Source organism: Ovis aries, chromosome 15 (assembly GCF_016772045.2).
Source record: "Ovis aries strain OAR_USU_Benz2616 breed Rambouillet chromosome 15, ARS-UI_Ramb_v3.0, whole genome shotgun sequence".
Classification (NCBI taxonomy): Eukaryota; Metazoa; Chordata; class Mammalia; order Artiodactyla; family Bovidae; genus Ovis; species Ovis aries.
In genome coordinates, this window is record NC_056068.1 from 35,347,290 (window position 1) to 35,374,421 (window position 27,132).

At 46.7% G+C, this 27,132-nt stretch overlaps 1 protein-coding gene across 7 annotated transcripts in view; it reads left to right on the forward strand.

The window, feature by feature from the left end:
* The window catches only part of PLEKHA7 (pleckstrin homology domain containing A7), a 234,543-nt gene that overhangs the window by 141,756 nt on the left and 65,655 nt on the right, over positions 1–27,132 (forward strand). For 6 of the 7 annotated variants that reach the window (XM_015100990.4, XM_015100992.4, XM_042232719.2 and 3 more), the window contains 5 exons: positions 6,106–6,217; positions 7,212–7,316; positions 9,872–9,944; positions 11,331–11,431; positions 16,882–17,045. In XM_015100990.4, coding sequence (XP_014956476.3) covers positions 6,106–6,217; positions 7,212–7,316; positions 9,872–9,944; positions 11,331–11,431; positions 16,882–17,045 — 555 coding nt within the window. Of the gene's footprint in view, positions 1–4,477; positions 5,108–6,105; positions 6,218–7,211; positions 7,317–9,871; positions 9,945–11,330; positions 11,432–16,881; positions 17,046–27,132 lie in introns of those variants that run through there. The other variant, XM_042232720.2, reaches the window with a different exon arrangement.

A 27,132-nucleotide genomic window follows, 5' to 3' on the forward strand; every position in this document is an offset into this window, starting at 1 on the left:
CTCCCAGAGTGATGCGGAGTAGGGAGAGGAACTAGAGCTTGTGTTCCAGAGAGGAGCTGGGGAGGAAGGGGAAGGAATGCAGAAAGCCTTAGTTGAGTAATGAGGCCACAGTTGCTGAATGAAAACCCCTGTCAGACAGCCTCCCCCAGGGTGTTGGGAGTGTACAGGGAGCCTTGGCAGTCTGTCTGAGTGTCTCTTTTTCTTGGAAGAGGGAGTGTGGAGGTGTCCGCCTGTTTCGGACAAGAGCTTTGTTTTATTCCTGCTTTTCATTCTGTGTTGCTTTTCCCAAACCCCTTAGGTGGTGGGTGTGAGTGCCATGAAAAATGCTGGTTGTGCTGGTTGGTTGTGAATGTGCCTCTTCTCATGCACCCAGTAATTTTAGCTGAGTTCTCCGTGTAGAATCCTTGCAGATAAAGCATGAATTGGGTTGCCGGTTTCTCTAGGAACTAATGGGGCACAGATGTCATCTAATGATGTCTTCCTAGTAAGAGATTCCTGATTCCCCATAGTTTCCTAACCTCCTATCATAGGCTTGAAGACTCTTGATATTATCTTTCTTCTGGGCAAAGAATGGGAGGCCAACCTCCTAGTCACAGGGTTATTACACAGTAGAGAAGCCCCAGATAAGGTGTTTAAAAGTCTGTTTGTAGGAAATGATTCCTGTTGAGAAGTTAATTGTTTGGTACCTTGAGCTTTCTGAAGAGATAGTGCCTTGGAAATAATAAAGTGTACCTGAGGTTTATGTTCTGGAATCTCCATGATAATAGTCACAAACAGTGCTTTTCATTGAGTGTAATGCTTCATGGTTTTCAAAGCATCATTTCTGTCCACAGGCCCATCTTCTGAGATGAGAATTCTCTTCTCATTTTGCAGAAATGGAAACTGAGGCCCAGAGTAGCAGTGTGACTCATGGAGGGAGTCAGTAAGCTGCAGAGAGTGGTTGAGATCCTGTTATTCTGGGCTCATGGTCTTTCCACCATCCCAGGATCTTCTTGGATTGGGGATTGGTCTTGGGGCTGAGAAGAGCAGAGGCCTATTTCTGCCAGACCTTGGGACTTGCCATGGGTTGGTATCTCTGTGACAGAGTCCAGGTTTTGGAATCCAGCTGCTCTCTTGAGCTGGTCATTAATCTCTCCGAGCCTCAGTTTCCTCTTTGATAAAATGGAGAAGGTAAACTGGCTTTGCAGAGGGAAGTGAGATAATGCCAGCAAAGGGCCTGACACAGCAGGTGCTGGGCAGGTATAGCCAGGTCCTCAGCTTGCTTGACTTTGTGTACCTGTCCTTACGGGTTGGTGATACTTGGCCTGGCAGCCTACCTATTACAACAGCGATGGGGTCTTGCTGTGATCTGCTCCAGTTCATGATGTTGACTGAGAGACAGCTGAGGAGCCCATTGACCAAACTCACCTAAATTCAGACCCAAATGAAAAAAATGACTTCTGAATTTATAACTTCTTTTTTTTTTTTTTTAACTGCATCTGTCAATGTTATACGCATTTGCTCCTGGGAATGTAGGAGGCAGAAGCAGCTCCTTTCGTAGGTGGGTAAATGGAGGGACAGAGAAAATGATTTCCTGCCCAGGTTCACCTGACGCATCGCTGAGAAAGTTCAGAGTCGAATGAAGTCACTTTCCTCCTGGGCTTCTCCAGACTGATTTCTGTCTGGTTCTGTCTTCTTTTGTTCTTTGCAGAGAAGAGGCAGTTCAGTTAAAACTCTAGCTCACTGTTTTGAACTTCAGTCCTCACCCCTCCAGCAAAATAATCAGCATTCATGTAGTCCAAGTCAAGGAAAGAAAAGTCTTTGTTCAGAGCATCCCACTGCACTTTGGGAATCAGGATGGCACGGAAACCTGGCAAACAGGCTTTTAAGTTAATAGATTTGATTTAATAACGCTAGGAGTCTGCCTTCCCATAGCGTGTGCAGGGTTTTTTTTTTTTTTTGTCTCCTCTCCTGGATCCTTGTGACTCATGTGCCTCAGGGCAAGCTCCTGGGAACCGAACCACCTTCACGGATGCTCTGCTCATGGGCACGGGCTCTTCTCTGGGGGAGGGGGCCCTGCTTGAGTGAAACCTGTCAGGAGTATAACTCAGTCAGAGGACATGAGGAGAGGTTAGTGTCTGCCCTGTCAGACTTTTATGTGGGGAACTTGCCTGTAAGACGTGACTGGCTGAAGCAGGTGAACCAGAATGCCCACATCCAAGTGAGTGTGCATGGGTTACACACATGCACCACTGATGTTCCCGCTGCTCAGACTACTGTGGTAAAAGATTTCTAGAAGTTTCCATCAGAGCCAGCTTTTCAGGCATGCAAGAAAAATGTTTTTGAGTCTTTTTTCATATCCTCATTTTTGAATATCAAGTAGTGTCTCAAGCATGACCACTGTTTGGTTTTTTTTACTAGTTGAAATTCCAGATCACATCTAGTGATTTCTGAAAGTCACAAGTCTAGTCAGCCTTGGAGGATCTAAGGGGCTTCTCAGATGGCGCTAGTGGTATAAAGCCCACCTGCTGATGCCAGAGACACAAGAGACGTGGATTCGATCCCTGGGTTGGGAAGATCCCCTGGAGAAAGGCATGGCAACCCACTCCAGTATTCTGGCCTGGAGAATCCCATGGATAGAGGAGCCTGGAGGGCTACAGTCTATAGGTCGCAAAGAGTCAGACACGACTGAAGTGACTTAGCACACGCACACACAGACAGAGGATCTAAGACACCGTTGCACACTCTGAAGAGATTCAGAGGAACATCCCCTGAATGCAGGTCTGGTCACTTGGCCAAGTGGGTAGCTGTGTGTGCTTTGTTCTTTCAAAGAGCCAGGTCAGGAACTGCCAGGTAATGGTTGACTCTTGTGTGTGAGTGGGGAGTCCTGTGAAGACATGTTCCCTGTTTATAGAGACAACACAGTCCCCTCCCTGGGGAGGATTTAGTTTGGCCTTTAGTCCTGTCTCCTAATAAGCTGCTTTCTTTGGATGTTGCTGAGCAGAGGTCTCTATAGTCATGGAGTACAGGGTTTTCTTCATATGTTTCTCCCTGCCCACTTACCCCTCAGTGTCCTCACTGATGTTCAGTGTTGGGGCTACAACCGGTCCTTTTCCACCTGAAATCTATTCATACCTGGCTTTCCAGGTGGTGGTCATACCTTCTTTCCAAACTGACCTAAGGCTGCAGGGAAGTCCTCTTTCTTCTTGCACTTTTGGCTGGAGAGCTCCCTGGCCAGCCAGCATCCCAGAAGCTAGTGTGGGAGGTGACATGGGGGTTAGAATACAGAAAGATGACTACAGTTAGAGCTCGAGATTGTAAGGTGCAGAAATGGCAGAGGTGGCTACCTGTCCTGGATTTCCTGGGCCGTCACAAACCCAGATGATCTGTTCTTTGCCCCACTGAGGAGCAGCGGCATATCTAGTTGATGGAATGTGATGCTGTCATTTAAAATGACATGAATGAGTTTAAAAGAAAGGAAAAAATGTTTAGATTACAACAAGTTTTAAAAATCAACATGGAAGATTGTAAAGCTATGTGATCACAGTTATCTGGGCTTCCCAGGTGGCTCTAGTGGTAAAGAATCCACCTGCCATTGCAAGAGACGTAAGAGACATGGGTTCCATCCCTGGGTCAGGAAGATCCCCTGGAGGAGGGCATGGCAACCTACTCCAGCACTCTTACCTGGAGAATCCCATGGACAGAGGAGCCTGGCGGGCTACAGTCCATAGGGTCGCAAAGAGCTGGACACAAGTGACTTAAGATACACAATTATCTAAAAACACACAAAAATGAAAGTAAATATACCAGGGAGATTCCTAGTGTCCTTTTGGTTTAGGATTCTGGGCTTTCACTGCTGTGGTCCAGGTTCAGTCCCTGTCTAGGGAACTGAGATTGTGCAGTGTGGTGTGGCAAAAAAAAAAAAAGGCAAAGGAAAGAAAGTAAATATATCAAGTATTAAAATGATTTTCCTTTGGATAACAGGATTATGGTTACAGTTATCTTTGCTTCTAACTTTTTTCTTGTATTTCTCAAGTATTCTGTAATAACCCTCATATCAGTGTCTTAAATGGGAGACAATTAAACTTGATAAAATCCCAGACAAACTTTTTTTATTGTTGGACTGTGTGTCCTGAATTTGGGCTTAGAGATGTAGCTGCCATAACTGAGATGAGCCAAGAACTCTTTGCTTTCCTTGTCTCAACCTCTGGGAATTTGAAAAGTCAGGCAAGACCAGGTTCCAGGAAGACGTCTCGGGCATAGTTCTGCCTGGAGGCAGGGGCTGGACAAGGCAGCCTCTCAGAGCCCCTTCCCACCCCCGGTTGGCTGTTATCTCTCTGCTGCACACAGCTTCTGCCAGCAGTGTGCGGGCTGTAAGTGTGGCGACATTCTCTGAGTGGGGAGCAGTGACAGAAGTCTGGCTGGGACGGAGGCTGGGGGCGGGGAATCCGGAGTGAGTGCCTGAGCTGATAAGGAGCCAGTGATCTTTCTGCCTGGTGGGACTCACACCTCTAGCTGCCAAGCATCCAGCCTGGCCCAGCCCCTTGGAAAGCTGATGCCCGCCACGGTGGTCCTGCTGCTAGGACAGCTCAGCAAGCACGGTGGTCACGGCTGTTTCTGCGAAGGACTTGCTGATGGTGCAGGGTGTCGGGGCTCTGTCTTGGGGTGTGGGAAGGATCACTGTGCTTTGAGTAACAGTGGTTTTGAAGGAAGCAGTGTAGCTCCAAAGTGGAAACTGGGATTTTCCCTCCTGGCACCTCTGTAAAAGTGAGCCTGGTGAACGGACATCCAGAACGCGTCTTCTTCGGCTGTGTCTTGCCTGGATCCTCCAGCTCCATCTCTTCAGGGCCCTGGCCCAGGCCTCCAAATCAGTTTCTCCACTTCTCTGGCAAAAGGCCTCAGTTTACTGCAGCTGTCTGGATCCTGTCACCCGTCGGAGCAGCAGGCACCCAGCCAAAGACTGCTGGCACTTACACTTTGAGGAAGGCTTACAGATCCTGGAGTCAGCAGGGTCTGGGAATCAAGCATTGAGCTGCTCAAGGATAGGGACTGGATTGTGTGGGATCATTTTCTGCTGCTGCTGCTGCTTTGAAAGAGTCTGGCAAATGCTGGGGCTCTGTAGAGGCAGGTGAGGAGGGTTCTCTACGATATCTCTTATGCGTTATACGTGATGTTCCCAGGGTACCAGTCTTCCCAGGGCAAGTGGGAAGCGTAACTGGCCCTCTTGGTGGGAAGCATGATGTCGCTGGATGCTGATGGGGACACATCAAGGGCATCCTCACTGGGGACCCAGGCGTGCCTCATTTCTTCCTCCTCTCCAGACATGGCACAAGGGGTTAATATCTCCAGTGGCTCTATTTTGGGGCTAATGGAGTGTTCCTAGAATAGGACTCTTTGTTGAGTAGTCTATTTTGGGAGGCAAGCCCCACTGGCATTTATGTAAGCGATTCTCTCTGTGTATCTGGGGGTGTGGGTGTGTGTGCGAGTGATTTCTTGTTACTAATTATAAGCGGCTCTTTTTGGGAGCCAGGGAAATGGAGGTGTGTGTATGTGTGTAAGGAGTGTGGATTGCTCTTGCCGTGAAGAGTAGTGGTGTAACCGTGTGTGCCCATCTGATGGGGCACACAGTCACCCAAGTAAGAGGATAAATGAGGGGGCCTTGGGACTGCAGGCAGCAGTGACTTGGCCACTTGGGGTGTCAGGCTGTGGAGCCTGCCCACCTGTCCATGCTCTTGATTCCCTGAAGCGCATGTGTAGGCTGGACATCGTGACCCTCTGACTGCAGGCTGGAGTTAAGTGGTATCCAGAAGATCTGTTCTGGGTTGTTTAAGGTCCATTAACCAGTTCTAACCTGAACTACTCTGATGCTGGGAGGGATTGGGGGCAGGAGGAGAAGGGGATGACAGAGGATGAGATGGCTGGATGGCATCACTGACTCGATGGACGTGAGTCTGAGTGAACTCTGGGAGTTGGTAATGGACAGGGAGGCCTGGCGATTCATGGGGTCGCAAAGAGTCAGACACGACTGAGCAACTGAACTGAACTGAACTGGAACTAAACCTCAGACTCCACTTCCCATCGCAGCCTGGCTATTTATTCACTGGATTCTCTTCTGTCTCTCCACAGGCCAAATCCACATATGTCGAAGCAAGAGAGAAACCAAAGGCCGTCCAGCATGGTCAGTGAAACGTCCACGGCGGGGACCACTTCCACCGTGGAGGCCAAGCCTGGCCCCAAGGTGAGCTCTGGGCCACTCGCCCTTGCCTTCCCCTCTTCTGTATTTTGCCAAGTCCCTTTGTAGCCAGAAACGCATTTGACCTTCACCATAGTGTTTTTTTGTTTTTTTAACTCTCTTTTGTATTGGGGTTTAGCTGATTATAGTGTTGTGATGGTTTCAGATGAACAGTGAAGGGACTCAGCCATACATATGCATGTATCCATTCTCCCCCAAACCCCACTCCCATCCAGGGTGCCACATAACATTGAGCAGAGTTCCATGTGCTAGACAACAGGTCCTTGTTGGTTATCCATTGTAAATACAGCAGTTCCACCATAGTTTTGTGAAGGAGACACATAATAAGAGATCTCCCCAAATGAGAGATTGGGAAATCGAGGCTAGTTGGGGTTATGTCACATGTCCAAGAAAACAGGTGATTGCTGACAGAACCAGGACTGACAGCTAGGGCCTTGGCTGTATTCTTCATTTTCCTGGCGTGTCTTGGGAAGGCCACACCTCTGTTCACATGTGTCTTGGAGACCGCATGGTAAAATTTGGGACAAAGGTTCCAAAAGTGTCTGTGCCCAAGCTGTGGAGGCACTGACTGAGGAGCAGGGAAGAGAACCAGCATCGTGGAGAAGGGGAGAGCACCAGAAAGGGGGGGTAAATATCTGGAAATTTGTAAATACTGTCACCAAAAAGTAGCATTGCTTCAGAAAGCCACAGGACATGCTGGGGCCAGCAGCTGCTGGTAAAAGTCGACTGAAAAATCCCTTTACATTTGTTTTCTCCGTGACCCAGACAGGAACCTTGCTAGCTCTTGGACTCCCCTTTTAATTAGGATGCTATGGCCATGCGCCCACCCATTCATGGTCATCTCACTGTTCTTTTAATCAGAGGACGGTGATGTGCAGATGAAGGCACAGGGAGCCTGTAGCTTTTCTATCATGCATTTGCTTTTGGGGGCTTCCCCAAGTCATCCCAGCTGCTAGAGACTAAGTCTGCTCTTTCCTAGATCATTAAGTCCAGCAATAAAGTCCACAGCTTTGGAAAGAGGGACCAGGCCATTCGGAGGAACCCCAACGTTCCAGTGGTGGTGAGGGGCTGGCTACACAAGCAGGTGAGGAGACTGAGGAGGGAGGGTTACAGGGAGGTAGTTCCTGCTGAGTCCCTTCCTTCCCCTGACCCCCGGGAGCTGGGAAGGGGCTCGTAGTAAGGTTTTTGTTCCTGAGTCTGTCCGAGGCCAGTAGATTCTACCTACCAATCATGCTAAGTGATGGGCTCTTCCTGTTTGCAAGTGAACCGTCGACTCAATGGCTGCAGTTTCCTTTCCCAAACCCACTTAACCGCTTTGGTTCTTGGTACTACTGCCTGTCCTGGGGCTCGGACCCGAGTGTGGGTGGGTCAGCCTGCATCCAGCTCTGTTGTCATAACCCTCTGCCAGCACTTGCCCTCCTGATGTTAAAGAGCCTCTGTTATCATTCGCCTGAAAAGCCCCATGTTTTCCTTTTCTCCTGTCTAGCACACATATCTGGCTTCCTAGCATCTCAGATTTCAAATCAGCCAAACTCAACTCACTGTCTCCTCAGCCCCTACCTGTCTTTTTCCCCTAGCCTGCTTTTCCTGGGTCATGGTGGTGCCATCCTCCCAGACACGTGGTTTAGGAACCTCAGCACCACCACCAGCTTCTCCTGCTCCCACACCTGTTCAGTCTGGAAACCCTGTCAGCTCTGTGTCCCCCGACAGTCCATCCTTCATCTCTGTCTTTACCACCAGTTATCCTGCCTCTGGTCCTCTGGCCGTGAATAGGCTGTGAGGTCCTAGGGTCAGAGAACATGTTCCTTCTGTCTTCTTCCTTCTCTTCTTGCCATCCATCCATCCATCCATCCATCCATCCATTCCCCCACTCACCCACCAAATGCCTGCCGTATTCCAAGTGTTCTCACTGCAACGACAAAGGGATGAGTAACGTGTGGTTCCTGCACTTGAGGACTTCCTGTCATAGTCTGCAGGGGACACCTCTCACGTGTCATGTCATCACCTAGCACGGACTCCCGCATAGCATATTATCCAGATAAACACAAATTCTGAGAGCAGTGATGTATGTTTTTACTCAAGGCTTTATGGGAAGACAGAGATGGGCGTTAACTTGTACAACACACAGAAGAAATCCCTAAATGTCCCCTTGAAATCCCTCTCCCCCAGTTCTGTTCCCCACGGCAGCTCCCGCAGCTCCCCAGCCTCTCTTGACTGATACTCCCCTGGGCACCATCCTCTTTTAATGAGACCCTCTTCCCTCACAGCTCTGTTCTCATTTTGTTTTCTTACCTGGGTCACCCTCTGACTTTTTCCATTTGCATCCCTGTCCCTGTTAAACAAAAGGCTCCTTTGACATGTGGGGTGAGATGGAAGGGGTTATAGATAATCCTTATCCCCAGCAGACACCCCCTTGCCCACGCCCCTGGGCCCCTGGGCTGGGCTGTAGCTGTGAGGTCTGTGTAGATGCTGTGGATACCCAGTAGAGAAAGTGTCGCTGTGCTTGTGGGAGTCCTGAAAGGCTTCCCAGAGGAAGTGACATTTGAAGCAGACATATAAAGGTGGAGAAGAGCTTTTCAAACAAAGAAAATATCATATGCCAAGACTTTAGAGGTCACCTAGTTAATGCAGAAGATAAAACCAAGAAATACAGAAATACAGTTAGCAAGTTTTTAACACTTAAGTAAATGGAGGATTGGATAAAAATTTTTTAAAATTTAAGCCTGTCAAAAAGTTTTGCAGAAGGAAGACAATTTAAATAGCTAAAAATGGCTCTGGAATTTTCCTAGGTTTGGGAGAAAAGTGACCCTAAAACTACTATTTTCCTACCTTAGCCATATTAAAAAATTTTTCATAGTCACCTAAAAATTTTTTTTTAAATAAATGTAATGATTTACATTTTAGATGAGTAGAGACAGAGTCTTGTTACGAGACAGTTTAGTTCAAGAAAATCCAGGTCTTTTTCTGTTGAACAGAAGGAAAACAGCATAACCAGTCCCTTACGGTAGATGACTTAGTCAAATGAGAATTTTGCCTCACTGATTAATAAGCTAACTTAAATTCTTTGTTGCATACTATATAAATCAATTTTCTTTCTTTCTTTGATCTTTATTGGAGTACAGTTGATTTATAAAGTTGTGTTAGTTTCGGGTGTACAGCAAAGTGAATCAGTTATGCATATACATACCTCCACTCTTTTGTTTTGGATTCTTTTCCCATATAGGCCATTACAGAGTACTGAGTAGAGTTCCCTGTGCTCTGCTAAATCAATTTTCTAATCGGTACAAATGAAGATATTTTATAGCATATTGAATGAATGAATGAATAAATATTTGTTAAAAGCTGATTTCTTTCTTACTGAAAGAACTGTTTTTGAATTCTTGTCTTCCTTTCTAAAAGTAGGGTGCTTATGATATATTAGACTGTTTACAGGAAACAGAACTTCCTGGGGATAAACCGTCACTGGATTTAAATTTTAATGTCCTATTCAAAGAAAGGCTATGCAATCAAAATTTATTAATTTATGGAAAGAAAGCGTGAATATGAGCAAATCTTGGTTCCAGAATGAGGTTGTACATAACTAAGGAGGGGGAGCAGTATGCTCAGATATTGCCCTGATTAGTTTTCTTTGCTTTTCAGGACAGTTCCGGGATGAGGCTGTGGAAAAGGAGGTGGTTTGTGCTTGCTGATTATTGCTTGTTTTACTATAAAGGTGAGCTGAGGTTCAGGCCACCAAGGGCTCTTTGTGCCTGAGGTGGTGGTGAGGTGATACAAAAGTTGGTCTTCTCAAATCCAGTGTTTGGACCAGTGGCCCGAGCTAATTAATAACCTGTTAACCTGCCAAAGTGTTCACTTTTACATATGTGGATGGTTGGTGACTTCATTTTTATCAGTCCCAGCCCTGGAAGTGCCATTTGTCAAGTTAAAAATAATAGAATCTGGTTTGCCTTCTACTTAGGGTCTCAAGTTCTGGATTTTTTCCAGCTTCTGCCCCACTTGGGGCATAGGCACACCTTTGATGCAATCTGGAGGGAAGAGAAGTATAGGTGAAGCATTGTATTTTATAACCTATTATCTGGATTTATCCCCTGTTACTGGGTGGGCAGCTGGTGAATAAAATTGGCCATATGAATATTTGTGAAGCCCCAGTACGTAGAGTTAGGGGCTGTGCAAAGGTGAGAAGAAAGTAAGGCTCAAAATATGGAGGAAGAGATAGTCTCATTATAAGACAAGACTAGGCTGTGACAGGTGCTTTGGAAGGCATCCAAAGTGCTTAGGCAGTGCAAGGGAAGCAAGAAGTTAATTCCATCGTGGAGAACTTGGGCAGGGTCCTTAGAAGAGCTAGGGTATAAGTTGAGCTTTTTAGGATGGGTAGAGCTTTGCCCATGTTTGGGGGAAGATGGGCATTCACGCAGAAGAAACAGCTTGAAGGTGGAATGATAGGCCTTCAAGGCTAGAGTGAGTCTTGCATGGAGCACACACTAGGAGATAAGGCTCAGGAGACGGCTAAGGGCCAGAATGCAACAGAGCTGTGAGTCTAGACAGAGGAAGTCAGGTTTCCTTCTGTATCCAGTGAACAGTCAGCAAGTACCTTGTGTGAGAGAGCAGAGGGACCAACTTGTCATTAGGAAGTTACCTCTGGTAACAAAGATGGTTTGGGGGAGGAAGAGAATAGATGTAGAAAGTATGATATTTCCCACCTGCTCTAACTTTGCCCATGAGGTGTGTACCACCCAGAATCCCTTCCCCACCCTTCACAGAACTTTAAATAGCACCTTCTGAAACCTTCTTCCCTTCCCCAGGCTGTGTGCCGCTCTGGGCTGTGTCCCCACAGTGCGTGATATGTGCTGTATTTCAGGAGTTAGCAGGTGGAACCAAGTGTGTTCACGTGTGTGCCCCCATCCTCAGGGAGAGGGTGCCGTCTGCCTCACCTGTGTGGTCCCAGCGCTAGCACGGTGGTCCCCGGAGCACCTGAATGGATGCTCCACGACTGCAGTCATCCTGGGAGAGAGAAGAAGCACTGAACTAGGGTTGTGGGATGGACCATCCTAAGGAGGGTGCCACAGGAGGTTATCCTGATGTGTTCTTCCATTCAAAGACAGCCGAGAAGAAGTGGTCCTTGGGAGCATCCCTCTGCCCAGCTACGTGATCTCACCAGTGGCCCCTGAGGATCGCATAAGTCGCAAGTACTCCTTTAAGGTACTGTCCCTCTATTTTAGTGCAGCAGTGCCGTCCTAAGAAATGTTGTTTAGTCGCTGAATCGTGTTCAACTCATTTGTTAGCCCATGGGCTGGAGCCTGCCAGGCTCCTCTGTCCATGGGATTTTCCAGGTAAGAATACTGGAGTAGGTTGCCATTTCTCTCCAGGGGATCTTTCTGACCTAGGGATTGAACCCGTGTCTCCTGCTTTGGTAGGCGGCTTCTTTACCATTACGCCACCTGGAAAGCCCCTAAGATACATTGTGTTCCCAGAAATGGCTTCACTGAAGCAGTTGTTTTTGTTGGGAGTGGGAGGGGGAAGAAGTTAAGAAGTTGAATGTTTCAGACTCATGTTCAGTTCAGTTCAGTCGCTCAGTCGTGTCCGACTCTTTGCGACCCCATGAATCACAGCACGCCAGGCCTCCCTGTCCATCACCAACGCCCAGAGTTCACTCAGACTCCTTGTTATAAATTCTTTAACCAAGAATAATATCCCATCACAAGTGCTTTCATTTGTGTCAGAGCTTTTGAGTCCCTCAGCCTTAAGTATTTAGACCTCTCTTTTCTTGTCACTACTATATTTCTGCGACAGGGTCTCAGAAAAACAAAACAAAACAGGGGCTCCTACTTTCTTAACCACTGTCGCTATCCCCAGTGACTCCAGAGTTGCTGTGGGTTGAAGATCCTGGATCCTCCTTTGCTTCATGTTGCATGATGTGGCATTACCTTATTCCTGTAAAACCTTTTGTGACTGAGAACTGCTGCTGTTCACATTACCTCACTTGATGCTTGTGGGGAGCCTGGGGGGTTAGTACGATTAGCTTCGTTTTATAGATTAGGAGAATGAGGATCGGAGAGCTGAAGAAGCTTACCACAGCCCCAGAGCTGGAAGACGATGGAGGCAGACCTCCACCCTGAGCTCTGTGCTCTTTCATGTGCAGTACAGGGAGGGAAGACAATTTTTCTCTCTTCCTCTCTGCTTTTCTCCCACATCTTACTCTGGTCATCTGTGCACCCATTGTGGGAGGCAGGAGATGGTTTCAATGAATGGTTATTGTTATATTAGTAATAGTGATCTATTAAATAGTTCAGAGCCTCTCCTGCTCACTGTTGGCTCTGAGAACGTTTTGTTCCCTGGTTTTCAGACTAGTCTTTTGCAGCCGAACACCTTCCTTGGAAAACCTTCCTTTCTAGGATTGAGTACTGCTACTGGGCAAGCAACTGGGATAACACTGTTATATGATTTGGTGGTGGTGGGGACAGCATTTGGAATATCTTCAAAGTAACAGATTATAATAACTATATATGTTTCATCTTAACACTTCATTGGGAGGTGTGAAAAATAGGTTCGAGGAAAACATCTTTTATGTGCTGTCACATTCTCTCCTTTTTAAAAGAAAAAAGACTTCACCAAGAGTGTTCCCTAAATATTTTGTCTGGGAGACAGAAGGCATGGCCATTTTGGGGGCTGATTGGGGTCTTCAGGGTCTGAGAGGAAAGAAAAGCTACTCCGGGCCGCCCTGGTGATGCTGAGCCGGTTCTCCAGAGAGGACTGGTTTCCTGAGTGTGGAAGAGGTCCCTTCCCTTTGGGTCGCAGTGTCATTCTTTCAGGGACCTGAGGGTGGGCGTGGGGCAGTTCAGAGTCCACATTCATGGGCTTTCAAGGAGTGTGCAGTGTTTTATGTCCTGGGCCTTATGCTTGCCTCTGATGCCATTTCTCAGGTTCCAGAACTGCAGTTCTCTGACTGTTGCTAGGACACCTTGCCTGAGACTGTTCAGGGTATCTGCAGTGGCAGATAGAGCCTAGAGGGTTATGTGTCCTCTCTTGTCTGTCTTCTCTAACCGCGCTCCCAGCCTGGCAGGCCCTAGGCATTGTGCTGGATGCGCCCTGAGGCTCCGCTGGGGCTGCGGGATGAGCCAGCAGGGCTCTCCGTGGCCTTTAGGTGCCACTCTTCCCCCATCTCCCACCCCTCCCCGCCATCAGCAGGCCTTGTGCTCTGCTGGCTCATCTGGGGCATCTTCTCACAGAGTGCCTACAGGAGGCACAGCCTCCCTTGGCCTGCTGGTCACCTCTGAGCAAGCTTAGCCCCTCAGATCCAGGGTCTGGGGCAAAAACCATCCCCACGCAGCCGGTGAGGGAAAGCATCTTTACTGCTTCCCTTTGAGCTGTTCTCCTTCCCTCAAGACTAAGGGCGCCTTACCTGAGTGTCAGTAGGTAAATCGCATCCTTCTTTTTTAAACCTCTTAGTGTCCACGGGTAAATCATGTCTTTTCTATTTTAATGCATAACATCTCCTTTGAGAAAGCAGACAACAGTCGGTATTGACAGCACCCATGCCTTTGATCACCAATAGAAACCAGAGATGTTTTCATATCACATTATAGTTGTTGCAGATATCTTGAAATACTGTTTATGCTCTTCACCACTTCGAAATTACAATAATTATTACATGTGCTACCAGACTTGTTATGTGATACATTATTAAGGAAGCACCTGTATCACTATATTGCAACATTTAAAAATATTTTGGTAACTATATTTTAATATAGTGTATTTCCTTTATCTTATTTGTGCACTAAAACACCTTCTAGGAAGAGTTCGTAGAATTCACCAAGTCGTCAAAAAGATGCCAGAAAAAAGGTTAAGACTCTCTGCTTTCGATTCTGGCTGAAGGCCAGCCAAAAGTCATGGTGTTTTATGTATAAAACACTGAGTATACTTATGTATACTCAGCAAACTTCTATTGTGCTCTGTTGTTCTACTTGGCAGGATATAGATGCTAGGGATACAGCAGTGAAAGGACACAGTCCTTGCCTTTGTCTGCATGAGCCTGGGGATTAACGGGATAAGAAAAGAACAGGAAAGAGCTGCTCTTCTTTCCCCTTTCAATTTTGTGCTTTCTCTGTCTCTGAAATCCATCTTTCCCTTACCACTGTTGCTATTCTGTCTACTCTACCATCACCCCCCGACCCCACGGTAACTAACTTACTAGGCACTGAAATGATGCCTTGCACGTAGTGAGCACTCAGTGAGTGTTGGCCATCATTGCTTCAGCCCTCGAGCTCCTCTGTAGCCTTCAGCCTGTCCTCCACACTGTTTCTCAGTTACACGTCTGTTCAAGAATGCTCCCACCATATACTCTTCTGTGGCTCCCCGTTGCCTTCAGGATAGAGCCCAGTTGTGGTTTAGAAGGTCTGGCTTATCTCTCTAGCCACGTTTTAGCACACTTTCTTCATATGCCTTTCCTCCATTTCTTGCCCGTAGGCCTTTGCTTGAGCTTCAGTCACAACCTCGAATGCCCTTTCTGAACTCTTCCTTGCCTTTTAGGTGTCTGTTCAGGCACACCTTCTCCAGGAAGCCTTCCCTAAGTCCTCTGGACGGGTTTGGTACTTTTACTTAAACATCCACAGCTCTGGTATCACTGCCCTATAAATGGCTGATTACCCATCCAGAGCTTTTTCCAGGGAAACTAGCCATCAGCTAGTTTTGCCAGGGCAGATGGGGCTGGTCGTATTCTTCAGACAGATCACACGGAGCTGTCATTTGTAGTAGGAGTTGTGGTCAGTGACACTCCTTATACTTCCCAAGTTAAGGTTGGTTCAGCTTACTTGTATTTTGTGTTAGTCCTCCATAAGTCAGTGATGGTTCAGTGAATCCCACTTACTTACTCAAGTGGATGCCTGCCCCAGAACCCCCTGTGGCTGGGCAGAAAGTCTGGGAAGCAGGTGTCAAAGATCTTATGGGTCATTGTCCAAGGGAGCTTTTCCAAGAACTTCTGCCAGTTCACAGTAAGACACGCATAAGCCCCTGTTCTCTTCCAATTGCCACGTCTCCACCTTGCTGGAAAGGAGGAATCCTTCCTAGAACAGTGGGTGAGTCCTTATCATGCAAGAAAGGAGATCAGGTTTGCTCTGGCCACTGTGGGAACCCTTAGTTGCAAGCCAGGTCTGCCTGCACTCCCTTGGCACTGGGCTGGATGGACTCAGATCTGTGGGTGTCACAAGCAAACTTGTATTTAACATCGTTTTTGGACATGGCTGTTAGGAGTGTGAGAGGAGAAGTGAATGCTTATAGATCGTGTCTGAGATTTCATCCATGACCACTGGTGATTTCAGAAACATGTCATTTTCTAGACATGTTTCCACTTCTCTCATTTTGCTTTCTTTGACTGGTCCTTGCATGGTATCTGCCTGTCATTGTAGATCCAGGTTATTAGATCAGTGAGCTGTATCAGACTCATTTCTGGATAGACCCTGGGTGACATGTCTAGAATGTCTGAATAGACATTCCTAAGTGAGTGTCTAGAAGCCTGGCTCCAGCTTTTCAGTCAATCAAAAAAATATTTATTGGGCACCTACTGTGTGCCAGGCACTGTTCCTGGGGATATAGTAATACCAAAATAGACAGAATCCCTGCTCTCATCAAGTTTATATTCTGCAAGAAACAGAGAGATGATAAACAAGAGTGTAAAATAAACAATGCCATGTAATAAGTGCTGTGATAAGAAGAATCTGTGACTAGGCGTGGAAATCTAGGAAAGTCGCTTCTCAGAGCTTTACTTGCCATATCTATAAAAGGGATTCTGAATGTTCCTACATTTCAAGGCTATTGGGATTAAAATGAGATATAGGCATGGAGGTACCCAGAAGATACACAGAAGGCACTCCGTAAATCTTTATCTTTCCGCATCATCTCACCCTGTGGATTTGATGAGTCTTTTCCTTGCAAATTTAAAAGACTCTGCTTATCAGAGCCCAAAGGGGAAAACTAGTGTTACCTCTTCACGGTCCATCCCAGTTGCTTTTCAGGGGTCATTCCTGGTACCTATAGAACATATGAGAGTACCTTGAGGCTTCCTGACACATAGTAGGTATGCCAGGGTCCTCAGTCAGGTGTTAGACCGCTTGGTCAAACTTCATAGTACCTCTTTGGAGGAGAAGAGCGGCTTCCTTGATGGGCACATATCACATTTCATGCCAAGCAAGGAAACCCAGGAAATATCTGCACCACGCTATCTGCTATTGAGCAGCTGTTTTGAATCAATTCCAGTCATCAGGTGCTTCTGAAGAACCAAGACAGGGATTCCTGAGAGTCTGCTTATTTGGAATGAGATGTTTTTTGTTTTTTGTTTTTTTTTAAATTAAAAAAATCTCTTTCTCACATAAGCCTTGAATTGACTGTGTGCCCTTCCATAAGTGGGAGTAAGATAAGTAGGAAACAGGTACAGCTGCAGGGCTTTTGCTGTGGGGAGCAGACACAGCTGTTGCTGGGCCTGTGTCAAGGAAGGGGAACCCAGCCTCTTTTTTCCACCTGTGGAAATCAGCTGGGTGGTGCGTGGGCTTTCTGTCTGGAAGAGGGGAGAACTGGGCTGGGGCATCTCTTGGTTTTTGCTCCTGGAAGTGAAACGCACACTAACCTCTCTGACCTGAGTCTCTGTCTTCTGTCTCCAGGCTGTGCACACCGGGATGCGGGCTCTCATCTATAATAGCTCTCAGGCCGAGCAGTCGGGCATGAGGACATACTACTTCAGTGCCGACACCCAGGAGGACATGAATGCTTGGGTCCGGGCCATGAACCAGGCTGCACAGGTGCTGTCTCGATCGTCACTGAAGAGGTCAGTCCCCATGGAGGGTCCCTGCCAGAGCGCTGCCTGTGTGGGAGGGGGACCCAGATTCCACTGTCCACTCGCTCCTATTAAGCATTGCCCTCCCTTGGAATTTTAAATGGTGACTTCTTCCTGGAGGAGAATGCTTATAGAGCCAATACATGCTGCCGGCAGAGCTGAGAGGTCCCCTGGGAATTATCGAGTCCTCTGGCCTCATTAAGCAGAGAAACGGGAAGGACTGGAAGGGTGAAATGACTGAAAAGGCTGGGATGCCCGGCCTTGGAGCCTGCTCGTGTGTTTCTCAGTCTTTCTTCTCTTGTGTGTGGCTGAAAGGACAACCCTGGGGCAACGTCTGGGGAGGAGGGAGCGGACAAGCAGGTAAGATCTTGAAACTGGAAATGTGCCACTGACAGCCCACCACCTTGCTGTTGGGAGCTGATGTGGGCACTGTCTTTCAGCTGCCTCTTCCCTCAAATGGGCCAACCAGGGTACCATTGGGGATCTGGAGGTTCCTGAGTCTGTTGACTGTGGGTGATTCCCTGAGAGCACGCGGACAAGGAACATGAGTGAAATCAGTTGCTTGGAGAAGGTCAGGTAGCCCTGGAAAAGTCGGGGTGCCTTTAGCCAGTGCTCACCTGACATGAATCCCCTTCTTCGCTGGACATCTTGCTCTGTTTGGAGGCCTCTTTGACAAAGGTCTCTTAGGCCCTGTAAGAGTGGTGTCCTCCAGCAACCTGAAGACTGGATTCTCAGTGATTGCAAATGAGTGGTTTTATTTTGTCCACCTTTTCCAACTCAATTTTATGTGGTTTGGGGTATTAGTGGTACTTCCTAGCTTCATATTCTGTTTCCTGAGACTAACAGGTCTTTGATATAATTAGTAGCCTCCCTGAAGAGGCAAGGTAGGGGTCTGGTTCTGCCCTTGGAGTTTCCGTAGCGCCTAAGTTGAGCATTTGTTGTGCTGGGTTTTTCCATCTACTTTTCAGTATCCTAGGCTTCGAGGGGGTATCATCTTTGAATCTTCTGCACACCTGACATATAGTAAGCTCTCAAATACCTATCGAGTGAGTGAGAAACTGAAAAAATGAATGAATATGTTGTACAGGACAGGAACAAAGACTGTCCTGGCAGTTACCCCGTGGGCCCTGCATCCGTGACTCTTGCCTATAGGCATTCAGTCAGGTTTGCCTCTCTTCCTAGCGGTGTCATCCAACCTGGGTTTTTCTGTTGTGAGCATGATAATGAATCAAAAGTCTGTGCCGTTAGCCTGCAGGGCATCTGTTCAGTGACACTGGCATTCCCACCTTCATCCCAGGAGAAGGAAATGGGCAGGTTTGACACAACTCACTCCTAGTGCACAGTCTGGTCCCAGAAGCTCACTGTTTCCTTGTCTTTGTTGTTCATTTTGTTGTTCATCAAAAACTATTTATTTTGGTTGTGTTGAGTCTTAGTTGTGGCACATGGAATCTTTAGTTGCTGCAAGTGAACCCCTAATTGAATCAAACCTGGGTCGCCTGCATTGGGAATGTGGAGTTTCAGCCCCTGGACCAGCAGGGAAGTCTTCCTCCACGCGACACACACGCAATAAGACATTCTTCTTGTAAAAAAATACAGAAAGTGAAGAAAAATATCCTTAGTCACCTTCCCAGTGTTACCTCTGTTATCAGGTTACCAGGGATCTCTTTAAACTATTTTCTGTTCATTTATGTGCGTATATGCTCTTATAGAAATATAGAGGGTTTTTTGTGCTTTTTTAATAGCATGAATGATATTGATCTTGAAAATCATTCTGTATCAGTGTATCTGGGCTATGTTTTTGCCTGCTGTATGGTATTTCATAATGTAAATGTACCCTAGTGTGGTTAAGCATGTGCCACGTGTTGGATGGTTTATTTTGTGTTCTCTTTTACAGCACGGTTGTGTAATGAAAAATTTGTACAAGCCTCTGCACGTGTGAGGCTTTCAGACTGTTGGATCAATATACAGTGCGTCTTAAATTGTAATCAATACTGCCAAACTGTCGTTTAAAGTAAGTTGTATTAATATGTTCCACTAATGAGAGTGCTCATTTCTCCACATCTTTGCCAGCAGTTGATAGTATCAGTCTTTTTCATTTTTGCTGAGCTGCTGTGCAGATAAGTGGTATCTGTTTATTTTAATGTGTGTTTTCATGATGGTGGGGATCTTTTATACTTATTGGTCACTTGTATTCCTCTGCAGTGAACTGCTGGTACCTATTCTCTGCATTTCCTAGTGAGTTCCTTGCTTTTCTTCGATGCTTCCTTTCCTCCATGTATTGAAATCTGCCCAGTTGGGAATGCTGCTTGGCCTCTTGCAGAGGTCGGTTGTAGGCTCTCAGTCGTATTATTTAAGAGAATCTGCTTTCCCCCTCTTTTCAAAGTCAGGATACTGTTTGTCAGTCTGTAACATTCTGGCATTTCTCTTGGATTCCTCAGAGATGGTCTGAGAGGTTTCTAGAGCCCATCTTCGAGTTCCCTTAGGGCCCTGGGGTTCTGACAGCTGACCTTTCCCCATCTTCCTTGCCATCTTGGTCTTTCAGTCTCTCTGAACCAAGGTTGTTTTATTCATGGTTAGGTCACTCACCTTGATGAAGATATGGAAATAAGTTCAGAAGTTGAAGAATTCAACTTTATTTGTGCTGTGGTCATCTTCCCAAGCAGAGATACCTCTTATTATTATTATTTTTTTTAAGTTCTCTCGTCCTTTATTTTAATTCTTAGAAAATAGACAGTTTTGTTTTATTTTGCTTTGCTCTAAGTAAACAAATCTCAGTTCTTTCTAGACTACCGTTTTTGCAGTCATTCACGTGGGCCCAGTCCGCTGGATTTGTGCTTGATGCATTTCTCATAATAGGAGCTCTGAGTGCTGCCTGTGTTACACTGGATTGTTTCTACCAGCAATGTCAGACAGGTTCATTCTTGTGTCCCAGCTTTGCCCAGTTGTCTTGTGCCTGACTTGGGCACTGGGTCGAAGATAACTTAAGAATGAGATCAGGCTTAACAGGAAAAAGTGCTGTGATTGATAAGTGATGTCTGCCTGAACTGTTTAGGATGAATTTGCTGGCTAAGATTAGGATTTTTTTTTTTTTTTTTGCTTTTTCCTACACGAGGATTTTGTAATTAACTCTCAGATTTTGCTTTCAGAGAGGCTCCTTCCCTTCTCCACTGGGCTGCCTTCCAGATCTCAGGCCATTTTATTATCTCTGGCTTTTTTTCTGAACTTTTAAAATGTGTTCTTGCTATGCTCATAATAATCTCTTGAAATCCCATAGTCATCTTTGCCCAAGGTTTCTTCCCTGTTTTAAAAAACATAAACAAAACAAAACTTGTTCTACCTTCTGACTCAGTAAAACCAGAGTAGCATTTCCTCTTAATTTTCTGAGAGATGAAACTGTCAGCCAAGGAAATTCAGACTTATTAAATGTTCTATTTTTCTGAATAAGATGTTCAGACATTTAGTTAGTGAGACGTATTCATCATGTAAGACTACATCTTGCCTCTCCTCCACGTTGGTGATCTGCTCTGGAAACCTCCAGCGCTGTTCTGTAGGCGGTCCCAACTGTAGCTTTTCCTTCTTTCCCTCCTTGATTCTCACCCAAATGGTTCTATTCTTATTCACACAGGCAAATTCTTTCTTTATGAATGTGGTACATTAGGGCTTCTTATTACAGGTAACAAAATGCAAATTTATCTTACAAGGGGAGGAGTTTATTGATTCAAGGCGCTGAAAAGTTCAGGATAACTACAGCTTTAGAAAACAGCTGTGTTAAAGGCTCAGACAGTATCATTACACATCATCTCTCTCCCCACTGGGCTGGATTCATTCCTGAACTCTGTGTAGAGATCGTTGGCAGATCTGGGATCTGGTGGCTAGATGGCTGCAGTAGCCCCAGACTTAGGTCATCTGAGTTAAGTCCAGTAGGAAAGAACCAGAGTCTTACCCAAAAGCTCTGAGATCTCTTCTGGTCAGACCCGCTTAGGTCACAGTGATTCCCCAAGTCACCTACCATGGCCAGGGAGTGCACGTGCTGACTGACACAGGCCTGAGATACATGCTTCACTTCTAGAACCTGACCGTGGGGACTGAGAGTGAGGTAGGGGTAGACTCCTAAGCGATGTTAGGGCTGTGGACAGAGGAAGGAAAAATGACTTGATGGGATGTGATAAATGATGTGCAAGCAACCAATATCCAAGCCACCTCCTGCTATATCGATTTCTTTTGCCGTAAGTACTGTCTCCTCCTGGGGTTTAGTCTCTGAAGTCAGATAGGCCAGAGTTTAAACACAGCTCTGCTACTACTTTCTAGCCGTGTCACTTGTGCAATTTAGGTATGCTTTTTAAAGAAATTTTTCTGGTTCATCAGATTTTTGTGAAAATGAAATGAATGTGTGAAGTGCTCACTTAGCATGTTGCCTAAAACAGTTGATACTCCATATCCAATATGCTAGCTCCCACAGGTTTTAACAGTGTCATTCTTTTTTTTTTTTTTTTTGCACCCGTCCAGTTTCATTGTCAGTCCTCTGAATTACATGATGATGAGTCTCCTGTGGGCACATCATACTCTCCTCTTCTCCAGGATGTGCCCATCCCTTAGCAGTGTGAGCTGTGGTTCAGCAACGCAGGCTTCCTGCAGGACCATCCCTCAGCCTGCCCCTCACTGTCTCCTCCTCCAGCCTCTTCCTACATTGTTCCTCTAACCCCAGAGGGAGCCGAGCACCCTTGCTGTGCTTCCTTCCGTTGTCCTCTTGTTCCCTACAGGCTTCAGGGTCTCCTGATGGACAAGCATTCTCGAGCCCCCACCCCTCCTCCGTCAGGGACACTGAGCGCTATGGCCAGAGCCCACCCTCTCCCTCCTCCTGGCCATAATTTCTTCTCCCTTATTTCTATGTTCTTCCACTTGCCAGATTTTGGATTCTGTTTTTTTATTCTCTACAGCCTCCTTAAAATCTGTCTTCCAAGTTCCTCCATTGAACTGCCTTTTTTCCCCTCTCTTATCTAAGGATGTCTTGTCCTCTCCAAGAAGCTAAAGTACTAAGCAAGGAGGGCAGCTTGTTGTTACAGTTCACAGAACTGACAAGCAGTTCAGATAGGAGGGCCTATCGGAAGGAAACCGACCTCTTTTTTTTCAGCTTGCCAACCTCTCTGGTCTCTCCATAACTATGTGGTCTCAGTGTAACTATAGTCCTGTCATGGAACTGAGGGGGCTTATAGTCCAGTCACCGTTAGAGTAAAATCAAATCTCCTTAGTATGGCTTTTGATCCTTGGCTGGGTCTGTTCCCTGTAGGTCCTCTAGGCCTTGCCCATCTGCTCCCCTGGCCCTCACCCTTACTAGGACCACTCAGCACATCCTTCAGGGCCTAGCTTACTTGTATTTCTTTCTTCTTTGACTCTCAGTATGGTAGATGCTTCTGCTTGTAGCACTGTGTCTTTTCTCATGCATAGAACTTTCATGCTAAAGTTATGTTGGCCTGCTTTCTCTTTGTCACCCCCACTAGACTGTAAGTTCCTTAGAAGTGAGAATGGTGCCTGGCACATAGTAAATAATCAGTTAAAGGACGGTGCATGGATGTTTGGCTGGCTGGACAGGTGAGTGGTTAGATCGATGAATGAAACTTCTCCCTGAGAGATGTTCAAAGAGGATAGGGATTTGGGGTGTCTGAGAGCAGGCTGAGCACTGTTACGGGGATTCAGTCTGCTCAGAAGTGGCCCACATGTTTCTGGCTCTCTCCACTCTCTTCAGAGACTGGAATCTTTGGCCTTTCAGACCCTGACCACTTTGGTTAAAGTGTGATGGAACAACGCCTGAGGTTGGACAAGCTCCTTGGACCCTTAACAGAAGTAACTTATAGACATGCTTTCAACCCCAGTACAGGGCTAAGGAGTTGGATCAGATGGAATTTGAGTCCTGCTTATTTCACTGGTTGAGCTTCCCTGGTGGCTCAGACAGTAAAGAATCCACCTGCAGTGTGCGAGACCGGGTTCGATCCCTGGGTTGGGAAGATCCCCTGGAGAAGGGAATGGCTACCCACTCCAGTATTCTTGCCTGGAGAATTCCATGGACAGAGGGGCCTGGTGGGCTACAGTCCACGGGGTCACAAAGAGTCGGACACGACTGAGCAACTTTCACGGCACTGGTTGTGTGATCAGGGCAAGTTGCTTTACCACTCTGAGCTTTGCGCTCATTACCTTTAATGAAAGAATAATATTTCTAGCTTGGTGCGATGATAAGAGATACTATTTAAAGTCCTTTAGCTCAGGGTTTTACAGTTAGTAAGTGCTCCCCATAATCCCTATCCTTCAGTAGAGACAATTTATTTTCAGTAAGCTGGTGCTCATGTGAGTTCCCTCAGCCTCTCTGGGCTTGACAGTACTGACCTTGCAAGATTGTTCTAGGGGTTAGAGATGGTCTGTGCTGGGTTCCTGGCACACAGTAGGACCCAGCATAAAGCAGCCAAGCATTGGCCACAGAAAATGAGTGACCCAGACTGGAACTGCCATAGAGAGACGGAAAGTGAGTGAGCTCAGTGCGTGCCGAGCTCCAGACTGGCTCAGGTTGGGCTATGGTAATTAAGCGTTACTCACTCAGGAAGAGGGAAGGATTCTCCAGGCAGAAATGAACAAAGTGAGGAGACCTGGCAGCCATTATACATCTTTCCTTTTTGTCTGGTTTGTCAGGTCCTTAAAACTTCATGAGGGACTTTGCCAGTAGCCACTGCTGAGAGGAGTGACGGCCTGAGCTTGGCAGCGTGGTGTTTCATTTGTCCTTCAGCCTCACTCTTCTCTAGGGGAGGACAGACCCACCTATTGTTTATTTAGAGCAGAGCCTGAAAGGTAGCCAGCTATCTTCCTCCATCCCAGGGGAACTGCCCTAGTTAAGTCTGGGAAAAGAAGAAACCAACTTCTGTCTCCATTTTTCTCCAGACGTTTCTGTCACCAAATTTAGGAACTAATTCAGGTGAGCAAGCCTGCCTGTGGGCTTCCTAGAGACTCTGGACCCATTTGCTTCAGCCTTTTATTCGAGGCTGTGGACTGCACAGGGTGGGTGTCAGCTTTTGAGCCCACTGTCCTCCTGAGTCTTGGGGTCGGTGCTCAGGACTTGGCACTGACCTTGGCACTGATCCTGTCGACACTGGCTGAGCTGGTTTTTCAGGACAGAATTTTTTTTTTTCCCCCAAACTTTAAACTTTATTTTGTATTGGGGTAGGACAGGGAGACCTGGCGTGCTGCGATTCATGGGGTCGCAGAGAGTTGGACACGAATGAGCGACTGAACTGAACTGAGAGCTGATTAACAGTGTTGTGATAGCTTCAGGTGAGCAGTGCAGGGACTCAGCCACACACATTCATGAATCCATTCTCCCCAGACTCCCCTCCCATCCAGTCTGCCATATAACATTGAGCAGAGTCGTCTGTGCTATTCAGTAGCTGGACAGGAGCATCTGCCACCTAATGTTGAGACAAACACTCCAAGGATGTCAGTGGCCTGACCCTTGTTTCTGGGCAGTTAGTTTGGTCATTTAGGTATGGTGAGTAGGGAGGGATCCTCCAGTGGGACTCTGACAGATGGGCTGTGTCTGCCAACAGGACTGAAGTCCAGCTAAGTCCCTACAAGCTGTGTGTGGTTCCTTTTCTCGCTCAGGTCTTTGCATGAGATTTCCAGTATGTGTAAATTATCTGTGTAACATTAAGATAGAAGTAAATATTATTCCTTATTTCCTGGTGAAATAAAGGGTTTGGAGGCAGAGTAAAATAATAGTGTCAACTGCTTGGTACGATCTGTTAACTTCCAAGTTCTTGTGAAGGACAGGTATAACATAGTGGTGTCCTCAGCCTGAGATTTGTGCTCTGCCCACTTGCAGGGGAAAACAAGGATTTTCTCTAAGCAGACATAAAGTGTTGCCATCATGTGCTGAAAATGGCCAGGGCAGGGCTCAGACCCTTGTATCAGGGATTACGTTTGGTTGCCTGTGACAGAACAGCTCAACTTAGAGCGGTGTAATCAAATTGGGTTTTAGCTTTCTCACTAACAGGAATCCACAGTTAGTTAGTTCTGGCTCATATAGTAGCTCCATGATGCTGTCAGGGACCTGGGCTCTTTCTCACTTTCTACCCAGGTTTTGACAGGTGGCTTTCATCCGCATTTTTGTCACCTTGCATTCCAGTCTAAGTTCTAGGCGGGAAGAAGGGAAAGGTTAGCTAAGGCAGGTTCTTTCTTTTAAAGACTTTCCTGGGAGACCCATCCAACAACTTCTGCATACATCTTATTGGCCTGATTCATGTTACATGAACACCCTCAGCTCCAAGGGAGGTTAGGAAATGTGAGTTTTTTGTTGGGTACATTGCTGCTTTGAAAAAATGGGGGCAAGGAAGGAAAAGATGTTGGAAGCTAGTACATTTGTATTTGATGATGTGCCAATGGCTTCCCTGGTAGCTCAGACAGTAAAGAATCTGCCTGCAAAGTGGGAGATCCAAGTTCGATCCCTGGGTCAGGAAGATCCCCTGGAGAAGGAATGGCAACCCACTCCAGTATTCTCGCCTGGAGAATCCATTCCATGGATGGCGGAGCCTGGCAGGATGCATTCCATGGGGTCACAGAGAGTCAGACATGACTGAGCAACTAACACACGCACTTTAGGCGCCAGACCCAGTGCAGTGCTCTCTCTGTGCCAATGTCTCCTTTATTGCTCCTTTATTCCCCCAGGAGCTAGGGGGGGTTGTCCCCATTTTGCAGATGAGGAGCCTGAGACCAGAGAGGTCAGGGAGTTGCCCAAGGTCACTCAGCTGCTGTGGGCTGGAGCCAGCTGTTGAATCCAGGTCTGTCTGGCACTAATCTACGCACTCTGGGTTTGTCATGCTTGGAGAGTGACACATGTGGCCACAGCGATCACCAAACGTCAGGATTCCTTGTGGTTTTAAATGGCCAGTGACACCAGGTGCTCGCATCAGTGGTAATGACCTGCACAGGAAGGGCTGTTGTCGTCTGAGCGGAACATCAATGCCGTGCATGGCCTCTTCTCTGAATGACACGGTCACTGACAGCCGTGGGGTACGTCCTTCTTTCCCCACCACTGTGCTAAATTGAGCACTGCAGATGTATTGTGTGACAGGTCTCCTGATTTGAGAGGTCATGTGTTACATTGCAGAGAATTCAAAGAGACAGGGAGAAGACCAAAAAACGCTTTTGCCTTAAATCCTGTAACTTATTAAGTTAAATGTTTAAGTCAGGTAAGGTGGGGGAGTCGGGAACATTCCCTTCACTTTTTTTTTACCTGTAGCCATAGCCTGAACATTTTGGACACAAAGGCATCTATCTTATCTTGGCCCAACAGCTGTGGAAACAGGAGCTGTTGTTCATAACCCCAAGTCTTAGGGCTGGGTGGCAAGCAGACTCCCATTCTTTTAGGCACCCTTTTAGGGTTTGTTTTGCAGTCAATGCTGGTGTCAATCTGAGAAAAAAGTTTTATCTTTCTCAGTCAACTTTCTTTTTAGGACGTATTGCCACGTGTTGGGTGGAGAAGGCAATGGCACCCCACTCCAGTACTCTTGCCTGGAAAATCCCATGGACAGAGGAGCCTGGAAGGCTGCAGTCCATGGGGTCGCCAACAGTCGGACACGACTGAGCAACTTCACTTTCACTTTTCACTTTCATGCATTGGAGAAGGAAATGGCAACCCACTCCAGTCGTCTTGCCTGGAGAATCCCAGGGATGGGGGAGCCTGGTGGGCTTCCATCTATGGGGTCGCACAGAGTCGGACACGACTGAAGCAACTTAGCAGCAGCAGCCATGTGTTGGGATGTGTACACTCATATATATACACAGACAGTAAGGATTAAGATTTATAGTTATGAGTTAACTCCAAGGTTAGAAGAGACTGGCAAACTCAAGAGAACAGTGTTACATGTGGTAACTGTGATTAATTAAATCAGGCTTTAGGGTTATCTGGCTCTGGTGGCAGAGGCTATTTTCTAACTATATCCCTAAGTGTTCTCCTCAGTGGGAACGTATAGGTTCTCAGTAAAGACATGGAGGTTGAAAGAAAAATCTTCATTACAGTTGGTTGGGCTAAGACATTGTA